The 19,122-nt window shown below is 59.8% G+C and overlaps 1 protein-coding gene across 1 annotated transcript in view; it reads left to right on the forward strand.

Annotated features, from left to right (window-relative positions):
- ASS1 (argininosuccinate synthase 1) overlaps nucleotides 1-19,122 on the forward strand; it is a 47,926-nt gene that overhangs the window by 2,784 nt on the left and 26,020 nt on the right. Inside the window, exons 2-9 of the mRNA XM_006918058.3 lie at nucleotides 2,078-2,139; nucleotides 3,719-3,826; nucleotides 5,645-5,713; nucleotides 7,073-7,261; nucleotides 13,038-13,094; nucleotides 15,138-15,212; nucleotides 18,249-18,319; nucleotides 18,896-18,926. Coding sequence (XP_006918120.1) covers nucleotides 3,722-3,826; nucleotides 5,645-5,713; nucleotides 7,073-7,261; nucleotides 13,038-13,094; nucleotides 15,138-15,212; nucleotides 18,249-18,319; nucleotides 18,896-18,926 — 597 coding nt within the window. The 5' untranslated portion in view covers nucleotides 2,078-2,139; nucleotides 3,719-3,721. The remainder of the gene's footprint in view (nucleotides 1-2,077; nucleotides 2,140-3,718; nucleotides 3,827-5,644; nucleotides 5,714-7,072; nucleotides 7,262-13,037; nucleotides 13,095-15,137; nucleotides 15,213-18,248; nucleotides 18,320-18,895; nucleotides 18,927-19,122) is intronic.

A 19,122-nucleotide genomic window follows, 5' to 3' on the forward strand; every position in this document is an offset into this window, starting at 1 on the left:
TGGCCTGGGCTTCAATCCCGGCACCGCCACCTGCTAGCTCGTGGCCGAGGCAAGTCATCTAACTTTTCTGAGCCTCAGGTGGTAATTATAGTCTCCACATTGAAATCATGCACGTGTGGCACTGAACATAGTATCTGTTCTTGCCATCGTTCCAGCTCTGACAATTCAGAGTTGCCTGAGTTTCCTTAGCATTGAGTGGGTGGCAGGCTGGCCTGGCACATCCACTGGAAGCTGGTGACATGGCTCGTCCTGGGGGCACGGAGAATGCCCCCTGCCTTGCCGACTTGGGCCAGGCTGGCGGGCATCTTGGCATGTGGCCGCCTTCTTCTCTCCTCCCAGAAGTCCGTCTTCCGGTGAAGGATGTCTGGGTTGGCACAGGTTGCCCTGAACTTGCTCCGGACTCTTCACGGAGGGTGGGGACGGGGCAAGGCTGGGACTGGGGGAGGCTGAGTCCAGCCAGGATCTGCCAGCCACCTCTCCCAGGCAGGCAGCCCAGTGTCAAGCTAGAAGGGTATTCAGGTTGGGATGGTGAGATCGAGCCCTGGAGAGTGACGGGCTTGCCCGAGGTCAGCCACAGCAGTGATAGGACAGTTCAGTGCTCACAGGCTCGGTGCCCAGCTCTGGGCTCTTTCCCCCAGCATCTCACTGAATCCTTGAAGTCCTGTGGCAGAAAAGCTGTTCTCACCCCTCTCTTGCTGTTGTAACTTGAACCCAAGTCTGGAGGACCCAGCCGCTGTGCTTTACCTGTAGTGAGTACTCACTCGCTGGCTATGGCTGGTCTCCCTTTTCCATCTCTGTCTACCTCCCCTAAGTCGAGGCCTGAGCTTCATTTTTTTCTGCAGCAGAGACCGTGCTGGCTGAGGGAGGAGCTTCACCGGGTGCTGGGAGGGCAGGAGCGATGCCCGTAGCAGATTGCATCATTTTCCCAGGCCACCCGCCCAGCTAATCTCTGTGCGTACACACTGAGGCCGAAACATGCTGTGCACACACACGCATGTGCAGACACACACATGCAGGCATGCGCACACACGTTCACTCTCAAATACACACTCCCAGATGCATGCCTTGCTCCACACAGCTCAGACCAGAGGCTGAGGTCCTCCGTGCCCATGCAAGCACACAGCCTGGCGGGCAGGAGGGCTCACTCGTTTCTGGATGAGAGCATGCGTGGAATTCCAGGCTTCGAGGGGAGTTCGCCCCTCTCTTTTTATAGTATCCTGAGTGCCTGCCGCATGCCGGGCACTCTCTGCCAAATAGTCCCTGTCTCCTCAGAGCTTGGAGTACAGGGGAGTTGGAATACAGCATGACATGTCTAATGATGGGCCACTTCCAAGGCCCCGTGGGATCACCGAAGCAGAGCGGGACAGGCACAGCTCTGTCTCCACGAGCTGCCCCTCCGCCACTCTCGGGCCCCACCCTCTTTGCTCCTGGTGCCTTGGGAGGTGGCAGAGCAGGGGTGACTCTGAGAGCTGAGTGACTCTTGAGTCCGCATCATCTCTTCCTGTCTCCAGCCCACCCCAGCCACCCCAGGGTGTCTGAACCACCTGCAGCCTCCCAGACTACGCCTTGCCCCAGCACCTCCCCGCCGCCCCCGTGCCTTCCCAGAGAGGGGAAGCCTCGTACCTAGGAGTCCAGCTGATCTGGATTTCAATCCTGGCTCTACCACTTATCAGCCAAGCAAGGCTTTGAGCAAGTCCCTTAACCCGGGCCTCAATTTCCCTGTCCCTAAAGTGGGAATAACACAAATGGAAGACGCAGCTTCTAACGGACATGTTTGCTCTCCAGATTGTGGCGATGGTTTCATGGGTGTAGACACACGCTGAAGCCCACTAAGTTCGACACTTCAATATAGGCATTTATTGTATGTTAGTTACACCTCAAAAGGGCTGTTTAAAAAATATGCAGCAGGATGCACGCCCCACCCCAACCACACCTCCCCACACCACCCCTACTCAGCCAGGCTGCTCAGAGGGGGTTCCGGTGGCTGGGAAGCCTGGCCAAGGCCTTTGGCACCCCACCCCCCACCTCCCCGGCTGGGGCTGCCTTGCTGGGAAGCTGAGTAGCTTTTGGTTTGCAGAGTGGTTCACAGAGCGGTGAAGACAAAGTTCAGAGGCCGGGAATCCACACCTCCAACCTCAGGTACTTCCCACCTTGAGCCCTTCCTGCCTCCCTCCCACCTCCTTCCCTTCATCCTTAATGGCCTGTCGCCTGGCTGCGGTTGCCATGGGCACTGTCTGCTGGCCCCGGGGTCATGGTCTGGTGAGTTACCAGCAGCCCAGCCGGCAAGGACAGGGTCTGGCAGGTGGTTGAATGGCCAGTGGAGGCGAGAGTTGTGGGCAGCGACCAGAACCACCCCCGAAACCCACTGTCCCATGAGGTGGCTCCTTCCAAGTCCGAGAGCAGTGGGGGCGTGCGGGCCTCGGGGCCAGGCCTGGGGGGTGTCAGGAACTGCAGAGCGCGTGCGTGTGGTCACGCAGGCAGCCTGTGTCTAAGCTCTGCCGCACAAGGCTGGGCCCCTGGGCCAGTGCTCCCCGTCTCTGGACCTCCAGGCCCATGGAGAGTGTTCATTAGACACGCGCCTGCACCATGGCGGTGGCGATGATGGGTGCCCCTCCTGGGCCCCCGGGGGTCTGTGGAGGGGTGTCCACAGCCTTTCCCAGTTGTGTCTTTGACCAGGCTGCAGCGTAAACGCTCCCACCAGACTCAAGCATGCCCCCTGCACATGTGGGGGCCAGGTCCAGGTGGCCCTGCCACCTGCTCACCCGATGACCTCAAGCAAGTGCTTCATTGTAACTGAGGAGAGGGATAGAGTGGGAAGAGGGACAGATCTGTCACCTACATCTCCCGGGAAGGGTCCACAGGTCACAGAGAGGTGCCATGCGACTGCCCGTCTTCTTCCTCCTCTGGGCCTCGGTTTCTCCATCTGCACCCTGGGGCTGGGCCTCTGAGCCCCTCCCAAATGATCGCGTTCAGCTTTCTGTTTCCCCTCTCAGAGGCACTTGCCCTTGAAAAGAGCCTAAAACCCCAATGTATGAAGGTTCACCAGGGACCCATGTGGCAGAGGTGCACGGTGGCCCTGTCTCCATCCTAGTCCACCTGCAGCTGGGAGGCAGCGCTGCATGCTGGGAAGGGCCCAGGTCCCGGAGCCAGACAGAGACGTGTGCTCTGGCCTGGATGGGCAGGACAACACCTCCGTCATGGGGTCAGAATGGGGATCAGAGTGATTCACTTGAGGCGCCCAGGGCCCTGCCTGGCACTCTTCGAGCTTAGTGCAGAGCAGTTCTGATGGGGGTGTGGGGGTGGCTCGGGGCAAGGGACGTCCTCCATCTCCTGGCTGCTGTGTGTCCTTTGCGTCCTGGCCTCGGCCAAACAGCTCAGCCTCAGACGCCTTCTTTAGTTGGGGATTGTGGCTCCAAGACAAGCCATCCCCTGGTGTCCCCAAACCTTTGTCAGCGTTCCCAGGGCCCAGCATGGCCCGTGGGTGTGCGTGCAGTCTGCAGGCTCAGGGTCCCTGGGGTGGAGTGGGAGTGGGGAGGGGGTGTGCAGTGGCTGCAGGAAGGAGCAGCTCCTCAGCTGACTCTGATGATGGTGAACATTCAGGCTCCCCACGGCTGGGGTGGGGATTGAGGGGCTGGGCCAGGAGGGAGCCGTTTGCGGGGGCCGGCAGGTGGGGTGGACTGGCTGTGCATCACTTAAATTCTTCCCAAACTCCCTCCAGACGATGTCCAGCAAAGGCACCGTGGTTCTGGCCTACAGTGGCGGCCTGGATACTTCTTGCATTCTTGTGTGGCTGAAGGAACAAGGCTATGACGTCATTGCCTACCTGGTGAGCAGGTGTCCAGCATGTCTGTCTGTCTATCTCCTGCCCATCCAACCTGCCCGCCTGGTCACTGTCGCTCTCCCAAGCTTGTCCTGAGCTGTGGAAAAATGCTTCTCATTGTGCTCCCTCACTTCCTTCATCTGTAAAATGATCATCCCTGATGTCCCCCAGGTCTGAGATGTCCCCCAGAGCATGGAGGAGGCTGGCTCTCCTGCGGGTGACTGGAGGGGGAACACCAGAATGAGCTTGGCAGTGCTGCTGGGCCAGCCTGCTGGAGGGGGACCATGGGCCCAGGCCTGCTGGGGACCATGGGCAAGCACACAGTCGTCCCCTCTCCGGAAGTCCCGGTCAGCCCCCAGTAATTCAGCAGATTGTAGAATCCTCCGGCGGCTGAGCAGGCAGAGTCCTTGGCGATCACCTAGTTCTGGAATGGCAAATAGGCCACTGGCCATAGGCAGTAGGTTATGTATGATGCCACTTTCCCACCCAGAGGCCTGGCAGACATCCCTAATCGAACCAGCTCCGCTCCTGACAAACCCGGACACACACTCTGAATCTTCCCTGCACTCGGCGGTGCTCTTTGGGACTCCTGGTTGCAAATTTTAGAAATCCAACTCAAACTAGCTTAAGCAAAAAACAAACACAAACAAAAAACAAGACAGTTCTTGGCTCATGTAACTGAGAAGCCGAGGGGTCTGATGGCTTCAGGCGGGGCTGGATCCAGGTGCTTATCCAGAGCTGCCTCCATCTGTACTCAGCTTGACCCTTGGTCTCTCGTCCGGACAGGCAAGGTGAACATCCTTAAAGCTGAGCTTTCCCCAGGGGCTCAGACAGCTGGGCCCACGGAAACTCTCACTGGCTGTGTCTCGGAGGGCTCTGATTGGCTAGCCTTGGGCCATGGGCCCGCCCCTGCAGTGAGAAGGGGACACGGTTTGCTCCCTTTCAACCCTGTGGAAAGAGGTACCAGGAAAGAGGGTTCGGTTCCGAGGAAGCGGGAATGGTGCTCTGCACCTAAGAGCGCCTGGTCCCGGGTCATTCAGGCGGGGTCGTGAGGCCCCGGGGAGGGGAAGCGCCTCGCTGTCTCCCAGTGAGGGAGAGCCACAGCTGTGCCTGGGGGCCGGGAGCCAGGTGCCAGCATCCTGTCAGCCGCTCGATGGGACAGTCTGGATCCCTGGCTACCGCCGAGTGGATTGGAAAGCTGAGTGACCTCAGAAGGGCCCCTGCAGCTGGGCTCTGGGAGGGTTCCAGAGTCTGGTGACCAGAATGCAGGCCAGAGTGCAGCTGGCAGAAAGCACACCAGTGTCTAGACCGGAGCCCGAGCCCTCGGGACCGGAGGCGGGGCTGCTGCACAGGGCAGCCAGGAGCTGAGCACCGGCCTCTCTGCCTCCTGCCTGCTCAGATGCTTCCAAGTGCTCGTGCTTGGCCAGGGGTTGGGCAGGTCCTGACAAGCCAACCTTTGTCCTGGCTTTGGAGGAGTTTGCGGGAAGAGATAAATGGCTCAAGGGAAGCCCTCGACCTTTAAGGCAGTGACAGCAAATGTTGCAGCCGAGAACACAGGGACAGGCTCAGCCAGTTCTTCTACCCACAGTGATGGCTTCCAGAGGCTCCAGGGGTTGGCTCCCGGAAGTATTCTCGCTTCCGCAGACCCTGGTTTGTGCCCTTTCCCCTCCCTGTGACCTGGGCTCAGTCTGAAGCCCCTCTGTTTGGACGCTGTTGTGGGTGTGGATGCCCTCGGCCTGGGCTCACCTTGGGGATGCTGACATTCTTCTCACCCGCTTCTTCCTGCCCCCTGACTGACTGAGGCTCTCTGCTTCTGCTCCCCAGGCCAACATTGGCCAAGCGGAAGACTTCGGGGAAGCCAGGAAGAAGGCGCTGAAGCTCGGGGCCAAAAAGGTACCCAGTGGGAGGCAGGATTTGGGGCTGGAAGCAGAGTTTTGACACGGTGGGGATAGCAGTGGGCCTCTCAATCCCAAAGTTCCTTGTCTCCTGCATCCTTTCCAATTGGTCCTCTTGCTTCCAAAAGTATGAAATCAACTCCTTCTGCTTTCAGATGTGTAGGTGCCATCATCTTCCCGCCTCCCCAGCCTCTCTTCCACTCAGCCACCACCCTATCCGTCTCTTCCTCATCCATCCATCCACCCACCCTCCCTATTTTATCTCTGTGTCCATCGACCCATCCATTCACTCATCCATCCACCCACCCACCCACCCATCCACCTATCCATCCCTCTTTTACCTCTGTGTCTATCCACCCATGCTTTCATCCATTCAGTGAATCAGGACAGTCCAGCTGAGTTCAGTGCCTTGGTCAAGCATCTAACCATGTGGTGAGCGGGCCAGCACGATCCCTGCTCTCATAGGCTCGCAGTGCAGAGTGCCAGCAGCTCCTGTGGGGACGTCCCCGTCGCCCGAGTCAGAAGGGGTTCCCTCTGCAGGGCGCTTGTAACTCACTCCGGAATGCAGCACATTTCCTACTCAAGGGTCGAGGTTTAACAAAAGTCATCATTTTTACTGCAAGACCGCCCTTCAGTGAAACAAGGCGTGAATTGCATGTAGCCTGTGGGTGCTAAGGTGCCAGCCCTTCACCCGTCATTGCTTTTGTGTATGATGGACATACCATTGTAAAGCCTGTCCATACTCAGAGTCTCCTGGAAATGGTCTCAGGGACCCCTGGCATCTACATTTTGAGAACCATTCTTCTAGATGAGAGTGTCTTGACCTCAGCACGAGTGGCACGTGGCCGGCTGTCCTGTGCATCGCTGGGTGCTTAGCAGCATCCCTGGTCTCTACCCAATAGATGCCAGAACCTCCACCCCAACCTACCAGTTACGAAAATTAAAAATCTCTTCAGATAGTGCCAACTGCTCCCTGGGGACAAAAATCGCCCCTGGAGTTTATGGGTCACATCTATCTGCTGCTCTAGATCTTAGGTGGCAGCCAAGTTTCCTCTCAGGCCCAGAATGCTGCACTGGGAGGGTTTTTAAGGCCCACATCTAGTTTTAGCTGGATGGTGTATCCGGATCGATTAGCAATGTCTGCCCTGAGTGCAGGCGGGAGAGCTACGGTCGATAGGTGCTGGGATCGATTAGCGATGTCTACCGCAGGGGCGGGAGGAAGCGTGGAAGCCCCGCTTGCCAGGGTCCATTAGCAGCGGCTGCTTTAGATGCAGGCGGTGTGGGGCCCCTGGCGTTCTGCCCTCTGATTGGCCCCCGCCTCGCTGAGCCTCCCTCCCACGGGCTCCTGTCCTCGTAGGTGTTCATCGAGGACATCAGCAAGGAGTTTCTGGAGGAGTTCATCTGGCCTGCCATCCAGTCCAGCGCTCTGTACGAGGACCGCTACCTCCTGGGCACCTCGCTGGCCCGGCCCTGCATCGCCCGCAAGCAAGTGGAGATCGCCAAGCGGGAGGGAGCCAAGTACGTGTCCCACGGCGCCACGGGAAAGGTGAGGCGAAGCGGGGCGAGGCGGGGCGCGGGGAGAGGGAGGACGGAGGCTGCCGGCCCAAGGACCGACGGCCGGGAGCCGCTGCAGGAACCCAGCAGGCGGACTGGCCTGTCCAGTCGGAAAGAGAGGAAGATAAGTCGTAGGTAGTAGTGAGTCTCCGGTGCAGTTCCACATGCCTTTGGAGCCATGTCACCCCATTTGGCAAACCTGAGCCTTGGGGACGTCGCCCCGGCCGTGGTCACAGAGCGTGAGTTGCTGTGTGACCAGTGGAAAGGGTCAGAAACCTCCGGTCCGGCTGGGTTTGAATGCCAGCCGCGTGGCCTTGCTGTGGCCTCCGGTGAAGCTCTTCCCTTCCCTGAGCCTCAGCTTCTTCATGCGCAAAATGGGGACGAGACCCTGCCTCAGTTTCCCCGGGCTGTTGTAACAAAGCGCCGCGAGTGGGGCGGCTTAAAACAGAGACGCGTTGTCTCGCCGTTCTGGAGGCCAGAAGTTCAAAGTCAAGGTGCCAGCAGAGCAGGGCTTCCTCTGAAGGCCCGAGGGCAGGAACCGTTCCGGCCTCCGCCCTCCGTCTCCCCGTCATCTCGCCGCTGCGCCTCTCTGGTTTTGTGTCTAAATCTTCCTCTTTGGAAGGACACCGGTCATGTTGGATTAGGGCCACCTGATGGCCACGTGTGAACTCGATGACCTCTGTAAAGACCCTGTGTCCAGTAAGGTCACATTCTCGGGTACTGGGAGCTGGGGCTCCAACACAGTTCACCCCGCAGCATACCCTCACGTGCACCCGTGCAGGCCGAAGGAGGAGGGCCTGCAGCACGCTCACCCACAGGTGGCGGTGCTCAAGAAACGAGATTCCTAACAACGTTAGCAGCTGTCAGGTGATGCAATTGCCAAGACACGAGTCCCAAGCTCTCCGTGTTGCAGTCACCACGCTGACAGCCCAGCACAGGGCGTGGCTGCCTAACAGCCCCCCAGTCAGAAGACTGAACCTCCCTCGCCAGCATGTGTGCCGAGCTGACCCCGGCCTGCCCTGATGGTAGGGGGAGCAGGCCTTGGCTCACTGTGACGCAGGGCCACTGGCAGCTGAGATTATGATGGAGGGGACACGATTTGAGGGTGGCCTTGCCAACAGTCGTCACCCAGTTCACGTCATTGAAAGCTCATTCGCTAGAGCACGAGGTCAGCAAGCTGGCAGTGGGCATCTGCAAGGGGTGGGGCGCGTGTTGACCATGGCAACGTGTTGAACTTTCTGGGCCCCTTCTCCGCCCTCAGGGAGAGGAAAATGGATAGGTGGCCTTGCCAACAGTCGTCACCCGGTTCACGTCATTGAAAGCTCATTTGCTAGAGCACGAGGTCAGCAAGCTGGCACTGGGCATCTGCAAGGGGTGGGGCGCGTGTTTACCATGGCAACGTGTTGAACTTCCTGGCCCCTTCTCCGCCCTCAGGGAGAGGAAAATGGATGCGTGGTAAGGCAGCTGAAGGATCCACACCAGGGGAGCTGTGGGGACAGCGAGCAGAGGGCTAAGGGAAGGCTGTCTTACAGGGCCCAGCCCTGAGAGATGAGTACAGGCGAATGAATAATGGGGTACAGGAAGTGGCCGGGCAGAGGGAGCAGCCTGTGCCAAGACCTAGAGAAGGGGCCGTGGATCGGGAGCTATGGCCTGGAGAGAAGCTTATTCCTGAGGGCGATAGGTTAGGAGGTCTGGGAGGGCCTCAGGCTGGAGGGACGGTGGCCAACGACACCCCAGTGGGATGTAGGGGTTGTTCTGGCCTGAAGTGGCGGCTCCTGTGACAAAGGGGACTGGTGAGTGTTTCCGCTAACACCCCAGTTGTGAGCACATTTTGAGGGTGATGGGAAGTCGGATGAGGGAGGTGGGCTGTTCAGGCAGAGATGTGGGTGCAGCCTTCCACTGGAGGGCGTAGGAGAGGGTGCCGGAGAGCCCAGAGGTTCGGGGCCTGTACAGCTGGGTTCGGATCCTGGCTCCCCTGTTTTCGCACTGTGTGGCTTCACCCCCATGCGCCTCCATTTTCTCATCTGCACAATGAGGATAAGATAGAACCAGCTCATGGAGCAGTGAGAAGTAATAAGTAGGATAATTCTATTAAAGGGCTCGGCACGGGCCTGGCACGCAGCGAACACTCGATGAAAGGGAAGCGTCTTAATCATACGATTATCAGACCTGCCCTGGGCGCTCCTGCAGGCAGAGGAAGGTCAGTAAGACTACATGTCAGCCCAGAATAAGGAAGTTTCTGAGCCGTCTCCTCCGTCCATGATGAAATGAGCTGGGCAGTGAGCTCCCTGTTCCAGGAGGTATTCAAGTCGAGACAGGAGATCAAGATTCTGGCCAATGGTACCCTCAGAACTGAGGACGAGTGGCATTTAGGGCCGGTAGAGTGAGTGTGTGGGTGCATGGTGGGTCTGGCTCTGGCTTGAGTGGCTCTTGGGGTCCAAGGGGAGACCCCCAGAGTAGCCCACATGCTGCTGGCAACAGCCTCCAGCCGCTGTGTGCGCTGCTCCATTTGGCCACCAGAGAGCACCAGAGGCTTGCGTTTGAGACCATCTGGGGCTGACCCTGGAGGAAGGAGCTGGAGGAGCTGGCGGGCCACTCAGGGCCTCTGTTCACACCCTGGTCCTGCTGGGCTGTGGGTCCCAGAACACCCCACTATGGGGCAGTTGTGTGGCCCCTTGGGACTTGGGGATGTTCCTGCCGTTGATACTCGGTGTTCAAAAGAGAAGCAGCCAGACTAGGAACGCTGGTGACATCTCCTCTGGGGAGTGGAGGTGGTGCTACCTGGCACGTGCCATCTCTTCTGGGGGTTGATGGGCAAGACAGACTCTCATGCCTCGGTTTCCCCTCTGTGCCTCAATTTCCCCTATTTACAGAACCTGAGGAACCCCCCCAACAGCCCCCGGAGAGAAGTTTCTGGAGCTGAGGGTTTGAGTGGGGAGGACCAGGAAGGCCCAGTGTGGGGTCCAGAGAATTGTTCAGTGTGAGGCAGGGAGGTGGTGGGGAGGGAGCAGCCAGCCGCCTGCAGGGTCTGATGGTCTGGCCGGCTGGGGGTGGGCATCAGTGACCACATACCCGGAGGTGAGCGTGCTGAGCAAGCAAGGGGGGCCCAGTGGCCCAGCAGGGGGAGCCAGGGCCTGTGGCGGGGCTGGCAGCCCCAGAGGCAGAGCCCAGCAGGACACCTGGCAGAGCTCTCTGCAGGGGGTCACAATGAAGAGAGAGGGCGGGGGTGTCAGCGGACGGCAGAGGCTCTCCCGCAGACTTGGGAGAGATCCAGCGAGGTCAGTGCTCAGGTTCTGGCCTTCGGATGAGTCAGCTCCTGGCCTCTCCCAGCTTCTGGCTCCTGAGTCAGGGGTGCGGGGAGCCAGGGCCTCGGGGGTCCTCGTTCCAGCCTCATGGATGTCACCTTCGTGCATTTGTTTATTCACTCCATGCGTTGAATATTTGTCCAGCACTGGCTTTCGTCCACGCATGGGGATCCGGTACAGAATAGGCCGGGGAGGGACTCAGGGGTTTGGGAGCCCTGACCCAGCAGGGGGTGAGGGACGGGTAGCACTGAGACATCTTGGGGAGCAAGAGTCAGCCAGTGACGCCAGAGGGATGGCACCCAGGCTGCACGAGCGGCCTGTGCCGAGGCCTGGAGAGGAGAAGGAGGCCGCTTCCCTCCCAGGGCCCAGCCCGGTGGCACCTGCCGAAGAGCTCAGGCTGGGGTCCACCCCTCCACACCCCGCTGAGACCCTGCTCCCTCTCCCCCAGAGAGCTGGACAGGAGCCGGGGTGGCCCTTCCAGGGCCTCCTCCTTCCCACCAGTTTCGGAAGAGGGGCCAGGAAATATGAGACTTGGGCAGGGGTGCAGGGAGCGGGAGTTTTGTAAGTGGCGCCATCTGTATGGCCGGCGCGGGGAACAGGTGGGTGACCACCCCCTACCTCAGCCCTTCCAGTCCCAGTGGGCGCTGCACCCGCACTGTGTCAGCACACGGATGCACAGCAACATTCCCCTCCCCAGCACCCTGGGGTGCTGCTAGGGGCTGCCCGGGGCGGGTGGTCCTGGGGTTTGGGAGTGGAAGGGGCGGACAGGCCTCACGCCTCATCTGGGACAGACTGAGCTAGTCTGGCTCTGCGAGGGTCTCTGGCCCTGGAACAGATGGGTGTCCCCGCGGTGGGTCCGGACGGCAGACACCAGCCGGGGCTGCCTGTCTGAGGAGGCACAAGCCACCATCGTGCTGGGGACATGTGAAGAATTGCCAGGATGTGCTGTACCAGACCATGTGCCTCGCAAAACGAGTCTGCTTTTTATCACAGATGTCCCCACGCTGAGAACCGTGCCGGCCGTAGGCTGTGGGGCAGGTGTTACTGCCCGTGCCTCAGTTTCTCTACTTGTAAGATGCGGGCGATAGTAGAACCCACCTCAGGGGGCTGCCATAAGCGGTCAGCGAGTCCGTTAGTGCGGAGCTACTGCGCGAATGTGGGCCATTAGGTTCTGCTGGCTGCGTGACTCTGGGCAAGTGTCTTCACCTCTCTGAATCTTTCCTCTGCTGCGAAACGGAGTTAACAATCCCACTGGCCCCAGGCTCTCCTGTGTGACAGCCAGCGCACAGTAGGGACTGGATGACGGGCGAGGGGGGTGGCAGCTTGCCTGCGGCTCGGGGACTGGGAGGTATCCGCGAGGAGCAGCCTCCCCCCCCAGCTCCGGCAGCGGAGAGAGGGGCAGAAACCCCCTTTCTATGTCGCCTGACAAGGCTCTGGAAAATAACATGTTATTCCCGCCGCCGGCTCGCCGCGCCCATGCAGTTTTCACAGTAGGCGAAAGGTCCCTCTGTTATTTCCACAGCGCTGTCTCCCTCCGGGCCCCCGAGCGGATGGGGAGCAGGCAGGACGCTGGCAGCCATTGCCTCTCGCGGTTTGGGCCGTGAGGCTGAGGCCAGCGCGGTGGGCGGCCTCCGCCCCGTCATCGTCGTCAGAGTCTAGGATGATGTTTGCCGCTGACTGGGGCGTCGGGTGATTCTCATTTCACGGCAGATGCAGGCACAGAGAGGCAGGGTGGCCCGCACCGGGTGGCAGGGAAGGGCACCCAGTCCCCGGGCTCCAGCCAGCTCTGTGCCCTTGGACTTGTCCCTTCTCTCTCTGTTTCCCTCTCTGTGCAGAGTGTCTGAGGAGCGAAGGGTCCTCAGTGGTCACCTGTTCCACCCTTCCCTCCGCCAGCCATCATATAGATGGGGAAACTGAGGCTCAGAAAGGAGACAGGGCTCCCAACATGCTGGATGTGGTTGGGGGGGGGCACAGCACCATGGAGCTGAAGCCCTGAACTTGATCTCTGTGCTGGGACCGGTGCAGCCAGGCAGGAGGGGGACCTTCAGAAAGAGGGTGAGCTGGGGGCAGCCCCGGGCCGCCTGGAGAAGGGCCTGGGGTCTCAGCAGGCAGAGCCCCAGCCTTGCACGCACCGCACCCTGCCGTGTTTCTACAGTGCGCCCCTTCACCCCAACACTCACATGCTCACACACCAGCACACACGGAAGTCACAGCGTTCGCCACGTGCCGGGCACCCTGTCCTGCCTGCCCACGGTTGGGGCTGCTGACAGTCCCCACCTCAGAAGGTTGTGAGGTTGGAGGTGAGTTCGCGAGTTCGCTCGCTCGCGAGAGGAGAACCCCCCAGCAGTCCTGCCCTGAGCAGCCCTCAAGCTGTTGACAAGGGACGGGGCGCTACCCCTGCCCGTAGTCCCCCCACCCCGCCCCCATTCTGTGGCTCCTGACGACCCCTGGTCCATGTTTCAGGGGAATGACCAGATCCGATTTGAGCTCACCTGCTACTCGCTGGCCCCCCACATTAAGGTAAGATGTCGCCATCTCAGGGGGTTGGGTGCTGAGGGCTGAGGCCCCCGGGGGCAGGGCGTGGGGTTCTGGGGGGACAGGCACGGGGTACACCTGAGTCTCCTCCCTGTGGGCAGGGCCCTTCCCCACAGGGAGCTCCCTGCTCACGCCAGCTGCGGGGGCCCAGCTCTCTCCCTGACCCTTTTCCCCTTGCGGGGTGCTGCCCAGGTGTCTGGGTCAGTCAGGGCACTGGACAGGAATGCTGCCCTTGAGCAGGGTCCTTGGCCCTCTGGGGTCCGGCTCCCTGGGTGTCAGCGGAACAGTTCTGGGACACGTCTGGCCCATTTCTGGGCTGCTCGCCGCCCTCCCAGCCCCGTCAGAGCCACCCAGCTAAGGCCCTGGCTCCTCCCAGCGGCCTAAGCCCACCCCCGACATCTTGGACCTTTTCCTGGGATGGGAATCTCCAGGATCTTGGGGAACCGCCACCTCTGCCCAGGGGTGCCACCTGGGCGGGAGAGCTCATCAGGACCGTCCAGCCTGCCCATACTGCCTGCTCCTTCCAGCCTGACCTTGGACCTGGGCCTTTGTCCGTTCATCCTTCCGTTCATTCATTCATTCACCATTCACTGAGTGCCAGTGTCCGGGCACACAGCGCATGAGGCTGAGCAGTAGAAATACAATTTGCACCACAAATGTGAGCCCCATAGATAAATTAAATTTTTCTAGTGGCCACATAAAAAAAAAAGATGAAAAGCAATAGCTATCTCATTTTTTTAGGATATTTTATTGAACTCCATGTATCTAAAAGGGTGTCCTTTAACGTGTCATTGATGTAAAAAAATACTGAGATGTTTTACACTTTTTTTTGTACTGGCTTCAAGTTCCAGTGTGTGCTTTACAGATACAGCACATGTCAGCTGGGACCAGCCACATTTCAGGGCTGGGTGGCCACAAGTGGCTGCTCGCTACCATACTGGACAGCACAGGCGAAGGTCTGTGCTCCTTCGAGGCCACTTCAGGCTGGAGCTATAGGGGCTTTGCCCCCTCCCAAGCCTCTGAGGGGCTCTGAGGGGTTTCCATTTTTTTTCCTCTTAAGTGGACCATCTTCCTCTGTCCCTTTTCCCAGCCAGCAGCTGCTCGAGGGGTGAGAGTGGCCTGGAGGTGGGCCATAATGAGCTCTAATGATCCATTTTGACCCCAAACACTGGGGCTGAGAGGCCCTCGGACAGTAGCTGTCAATGACTTGCTGCAGGCTGGTGGGTACAGGGGGCCAGGGTGTCTGGTTTCTGAGTCTTTGTCTGAGGAGGCCAAGCCCAGGGGCTGGGATCAGGGGTGCAAGCTGATCTCTGGGAACTGAGATGAAACTAGAGGGCACCCCCTTTTACCTGGTCCAAGGCTGCCCATTCTAGGGCTTGGGGGGGCCTTCTCCTACCCCACCCCCAACTGGGCTGTCGGGTCAAAGGCAGGGTCCTAGTTGGCTTCAGGAGGGAGTGGGGGCTCTTTGTCTTGAAGACCTGCCTCCAACCCCCCCACCCCGAGCTGGTGGAATGAGCTGGGTCCCCTGCCGTCCCCACCTGCAGTGGCTCTGGGATACGGAAGAAGGGGAGCACGAGAAGTGGGTTGGGGCATGGCTAGTGTCGTCTCTGGGCCCCACCACCGTGGATCAGGGCCAGGCCGGGTGGCTGCAGCTCCATGGACCCAGCGGTGGGGGGTCCTGGCCCTCTGACCAGGGGTGCTAGTGAGAAATTTGAGGCTTGTCTAGTTCAAACCCTCAGGTCTCAGTTGGGGACCTGCCTGGGGACACGTGGTCATTCTGCCATGGAGCTCGGGCCTCTCCAAAGCCACCCCAGTGCGGCAGACCCATCCTTCCCTGCCCATTGGGGTCCCTCCACCCACCTTCCATGGACTTCGTCCTCTCCGGGGAGCAGCAGGAGCACCCCTGCCCCCTTCACAGGTGACCATTGGAGTCTCCAGCCCCTTGACCGAGAGGCCAGGCCTGCAGTTGCTGGGCCAGGAGGAGCCAGCAGCAGGCCCCCCAGTTCTGACTTCCTGCCCCACGTCCAGGTCATTGCTCCCTGGAGGATGCCGGAATTCTACACCCGGTTCCGAGGCCGCAGCGACCTGATGGAGTATGCGAAGGTACGGGGAGCCTGCGTCGCCACCCTAGCCATCGCCCGCTGCCCCCCACTCCCTGCCCCGCACATCGTTCCCCGGGGGCTGTCTGGGCCAGCAGCGCGAGGCTGAGCCTGACCCCAGGCCTGAGGATGGAGCCTCTGTCCTGGCTGCCCCCTCCTCCGTGGCACCTGTCCCCTGGACTCCGGTCCCCCTCTGCCTCCCCTTCTCCTGCCACCCCTGCTGTGTCACTCAGGGGACAACCAGGGGTGTGAGCCAGGCCATTTTCTGCCCCTCAATCCCCTGGCTGCTAATTGTCCCCTCTCCTCCCCCATGCCTTCCCCCAGGAACAGGTAGGCACCCCTAGGGGGCTGTGGCCCACGAAAGGCTTGTGTCAAGCCAGCCCTTTTGAAGTACAAGTTGCAATAAAACATATTAGAAGTTTTGCATCAAGATCCTTAGCCTCTCCCCGGGTACCTTTCTTTTTAGCGACTCGGTGGCAGCCCTTGACAAACAGCCTCAATCAATCAGACAGGGAAAGCAACTCGGTGCACACACCAGAAAATTGCTCAGGTTTTTAAATAGCAGTCGCAGGGGCTGGCTGTGAGCTCCGGCTGCAGCCGAGGTGCCTCGTGGCGGGGGACGCGGCGGGAACACCGCCCTGCCCCGCCGCCAGCATCCCATTAAGACCTGGGGTGCTTGGAGGAGAGGGCTCCTCGACCATCTGTTGTTTTATTATTAAGAGGGGAGTTTACAAGAGCAAGCCCATATGTTGCCAAACAAATTGTCACATAGCAGAGCTATTAAGGGAACGGAGGCTGGCGAGGCTTTTTTCGCCCCCCCTCCGTCTCCCTGATCATGCAGAAGATAGAGCACGTTTCATCTCTAAGAATAATGATTTGGAACCCCCACCCTGGCCACATTCTCACGCCTGCAGTGGAGGTTCAAGAGCGGGCCAGGGCCGACCCAAACGGTGCCCTTACTTGTCCCTGGGCCACTGATCCTCCCTCGGAGGCTGGTGTCAGAGGAACCGGCTCTTTCCACGAGGGAGGTAGTGTGTCTGCACCCAAGGAAATGACCAGAATAACTGAGCAGCAACCAGGCTTTGTCCAAAACCCAGAGCCAGGCAGGATCCGATTCAGCTGAGACAAAAATCAGTGGGGCTTTGAAAATCTCTGCTTTCAAGACCCAGACGTCACCAGGCCCAGAAGGTGCTGCGGGAGGCTCCTAAAAGACAAGCGATCACCTCGCTTCCCATCTTCCCCGAGTCCACCGTCCAGGGGAGAAACACTCAGAATCGCTCCACCTGTGTCATTATCATAATTAATTATTTTTAAAAAGCCAGCACATAAGGTATGGCACTGGGAGGCAGGGCAGTGCGTACGTGTGGACGATGGCTTTATTTCCTGTACTCAGTCACAGCGAGACTTTCCCGTGTGTGCGCGCATGTGCGCGTGCGTGTGTGTAGTGGGGGAGTCCTTGGGATGGAGGCAGGGGGATCCCGAAATCTGGCCAGGGACTTGCTATTTTTGGCTCTTGTGGGTACGTCTCTGCTGAGGGGGGCTGCCCGTTCCTCCTCTTCTCTCCCTGCTTGGCTGGAGCGAGGCCCGGTAGGAAAGAGAGAAGGCAAAAGTGTCCCAAACCACCCCCCAAACAGAAGCTCCGGGCCAGCCGCTGAGTTCTCAGTCCCAGCCACCAAGCGCTGAGCGGGGAAGAGGGTGCGCCGGCCTCTGGGGTTCCAGCCCCTCTGGACGGAGCCCCACGCTTGGCCCCTTTACCTGGAGAGAGTACAGGGCGAGTGTGTGGATTTGACTCGGAGCAACTTTGGGGGACAAGTGGCTCCCCCCAACCCTGAGCAGCCCCTAGATGAGGTGTTCCCATTTGCCCGTGTGGTTGGCATCGAAGAGCACGTGAATTTTAGTGCGGATGTGGTGGCCTCTCTCCTGGTAAAGCTGGAAAACCAACCCCAGAGGATTTTAGCCTTATTTATTTTGAAATTTCAAAGTGGTAACGAAGGAAGAAGCACAGAGACTCCATCGTGAGAATGAGCTGAGCCAGAACAAAGCCCCATCCGTACCGACAGGGGAGACGATGCTGGCGGGGCCGAGGCCTCCGAGGTTCCGGGGCCCACTGAGGCTCCGAAAGGGGATTTGGGGGCAAAGAGTCTGGAAGGGCTGGCGTAAAGGGGCCCAGCTGGGCCCATGAGCCGCCTTCTGCGCTGGATAAGCTTGGGGAGGGGAGAGCCGGAGGTAGTGCACATTCTGGATGCCAGGCATCAGTGGGGGGGAGCATGGAGCCCCCCAGGGAACCAGCTTCGCCGAGTGAGGTGGGCCTCCAAGGTGGCTGCCCGCAGCCTTTGAGGCCCGGTGTCTCGGTGGGGATGGGTTTTCTCCTACACAATGGATATTGGGCCATTGGGAAGCAAAACACAGTCGGAACTGATGGGGGGTAGATCGCCCCAGGAACACCTTTCAGGGGTGCAGAGTGTGGGGATTGTGCTCGGCAGGGGAGGGGGTGGCCCCCCGGAAAGGGCTACCCCGTGTGTCATAAGCAGGTGCCGTGAACTAGAAGCCCTCATGGTGTTTCTCCTTTCCTTGGGTCAACGTCGGGCCCCCGTGTGGGCACAGACGCCCCGTGTGGGCACAGACGCCTTGGTCGAGATCCACAGGGGGAGTTCGGGCCATTCCAGCTCACAGGGTCACGGCGGGGTCAGCGAGTGGCGCTGGGAGACCCGTGGCACGGTGGTGCCTGGCACACCCTACGTGCTTCAGGGGTCCTTGAAGTGTAGGCTCAGAATCTTCCAGAAGGAACCTCCGAGATCAGCATCCACTCCGCATCTCAGACACACAGTCTCGTAGTTTCTGTGTGGTCACATCCAGTAACGAGGCCCTCACTGCCTCTCCGGGCAGCCTGGAGGAGGGGGAGGAGACTGGGGGTGGTGCAGGGTCTTGCGCGCGTGGAGGCCAGAGTTCGGGGCTGTCTGTGACCTCGAAAGAAAACCAAGGCAGCCGGGCCTGGCCCTTGCGGAGCAGCCTCACACCCGCTGTGTCTCCTTACCTGCAGCAACACGGGATCCCCATCCCAGTCACCCCCAAGAACCCCTGGAGCATGGACGAGAACCTCATGCACATCAGGTGAGACACGTTCACAGATCTGCCCGATGCTGCTGAGCACCTGCCTGCACTGGGCCAGGATGCAGTGGTGACCCGACACTGGTGGCCCCTGCCCGCCTCATGGAGTCGGGACCTCAAGGAGGACAGGCCACATCATACCCAACTTACTGACGGCTCCCCCTGCAGCCCTGCTACGTGCCAGGGGGAGATAATGGTGACCTGGCTAGGGCATCAGGGAGGCCTTCTTTGAGGAAGTGTCATCTGAAGCTAAAACCTGAAGGATGGGAAGGGAGCAGCTGGGGCCCAGAGAAGAAGACAAAGCAGAGGGAACAGCACGTGCGAAGGGCCTCTGGATGTGGAGTCCCGGGGCTGTGTCCCAGGAGGCTAAGACAAGTGTTCCAGGCTCTTCCTTGCCACGTGCAGCTCCCACAAGCAACTAAGTGGTGGGTTCAGAATATTCCGGGTGGGGTTGGCAGCAGTCGCTTTGGCAGAGAGGAAAAGGCAGACCAGACTTGCGTTGGGGGTTGGGGGTATCAGGCTTAGTTGTGTCTCCCTGTCCCTCCCCCACTAACCCCTGTCTCCCCTGTCCCTCTGCAGCTACGAGGCTGGAATCCTGGAAAACCCCAAGGTAATCCGCTTCCTCCTCCGAGTGGCCACCTTTGGTGGTAGCTGCTCAATGCGCCTGCTGTCTGATGTGTTTGTCACCTAATTTGAAATTTCACGGGGGGCGGGCGTGGGGCTGGGGCCAAGCCCTGCCTGTGTTCCCTGACCCTCCCCACCCTGCCCCCTACCGCCCTGCCCAGTCCACGCTGCTAGTTTGAAGA

Source organism: Pteropus alecto, unplaced genomic scaffold (assembly GCF_000325575.1).
Source record: "Pteropus alecto unplaced genomic scaffold, ASM32557v1 scaffold67, whole genome shotgun sequence".
Lineage (NCBI taxonomy): Eukaryota > Metazoa > Chordata > Mammalia > Chiroptera > Pteropodidae > Pteropus > Pteropus alecto.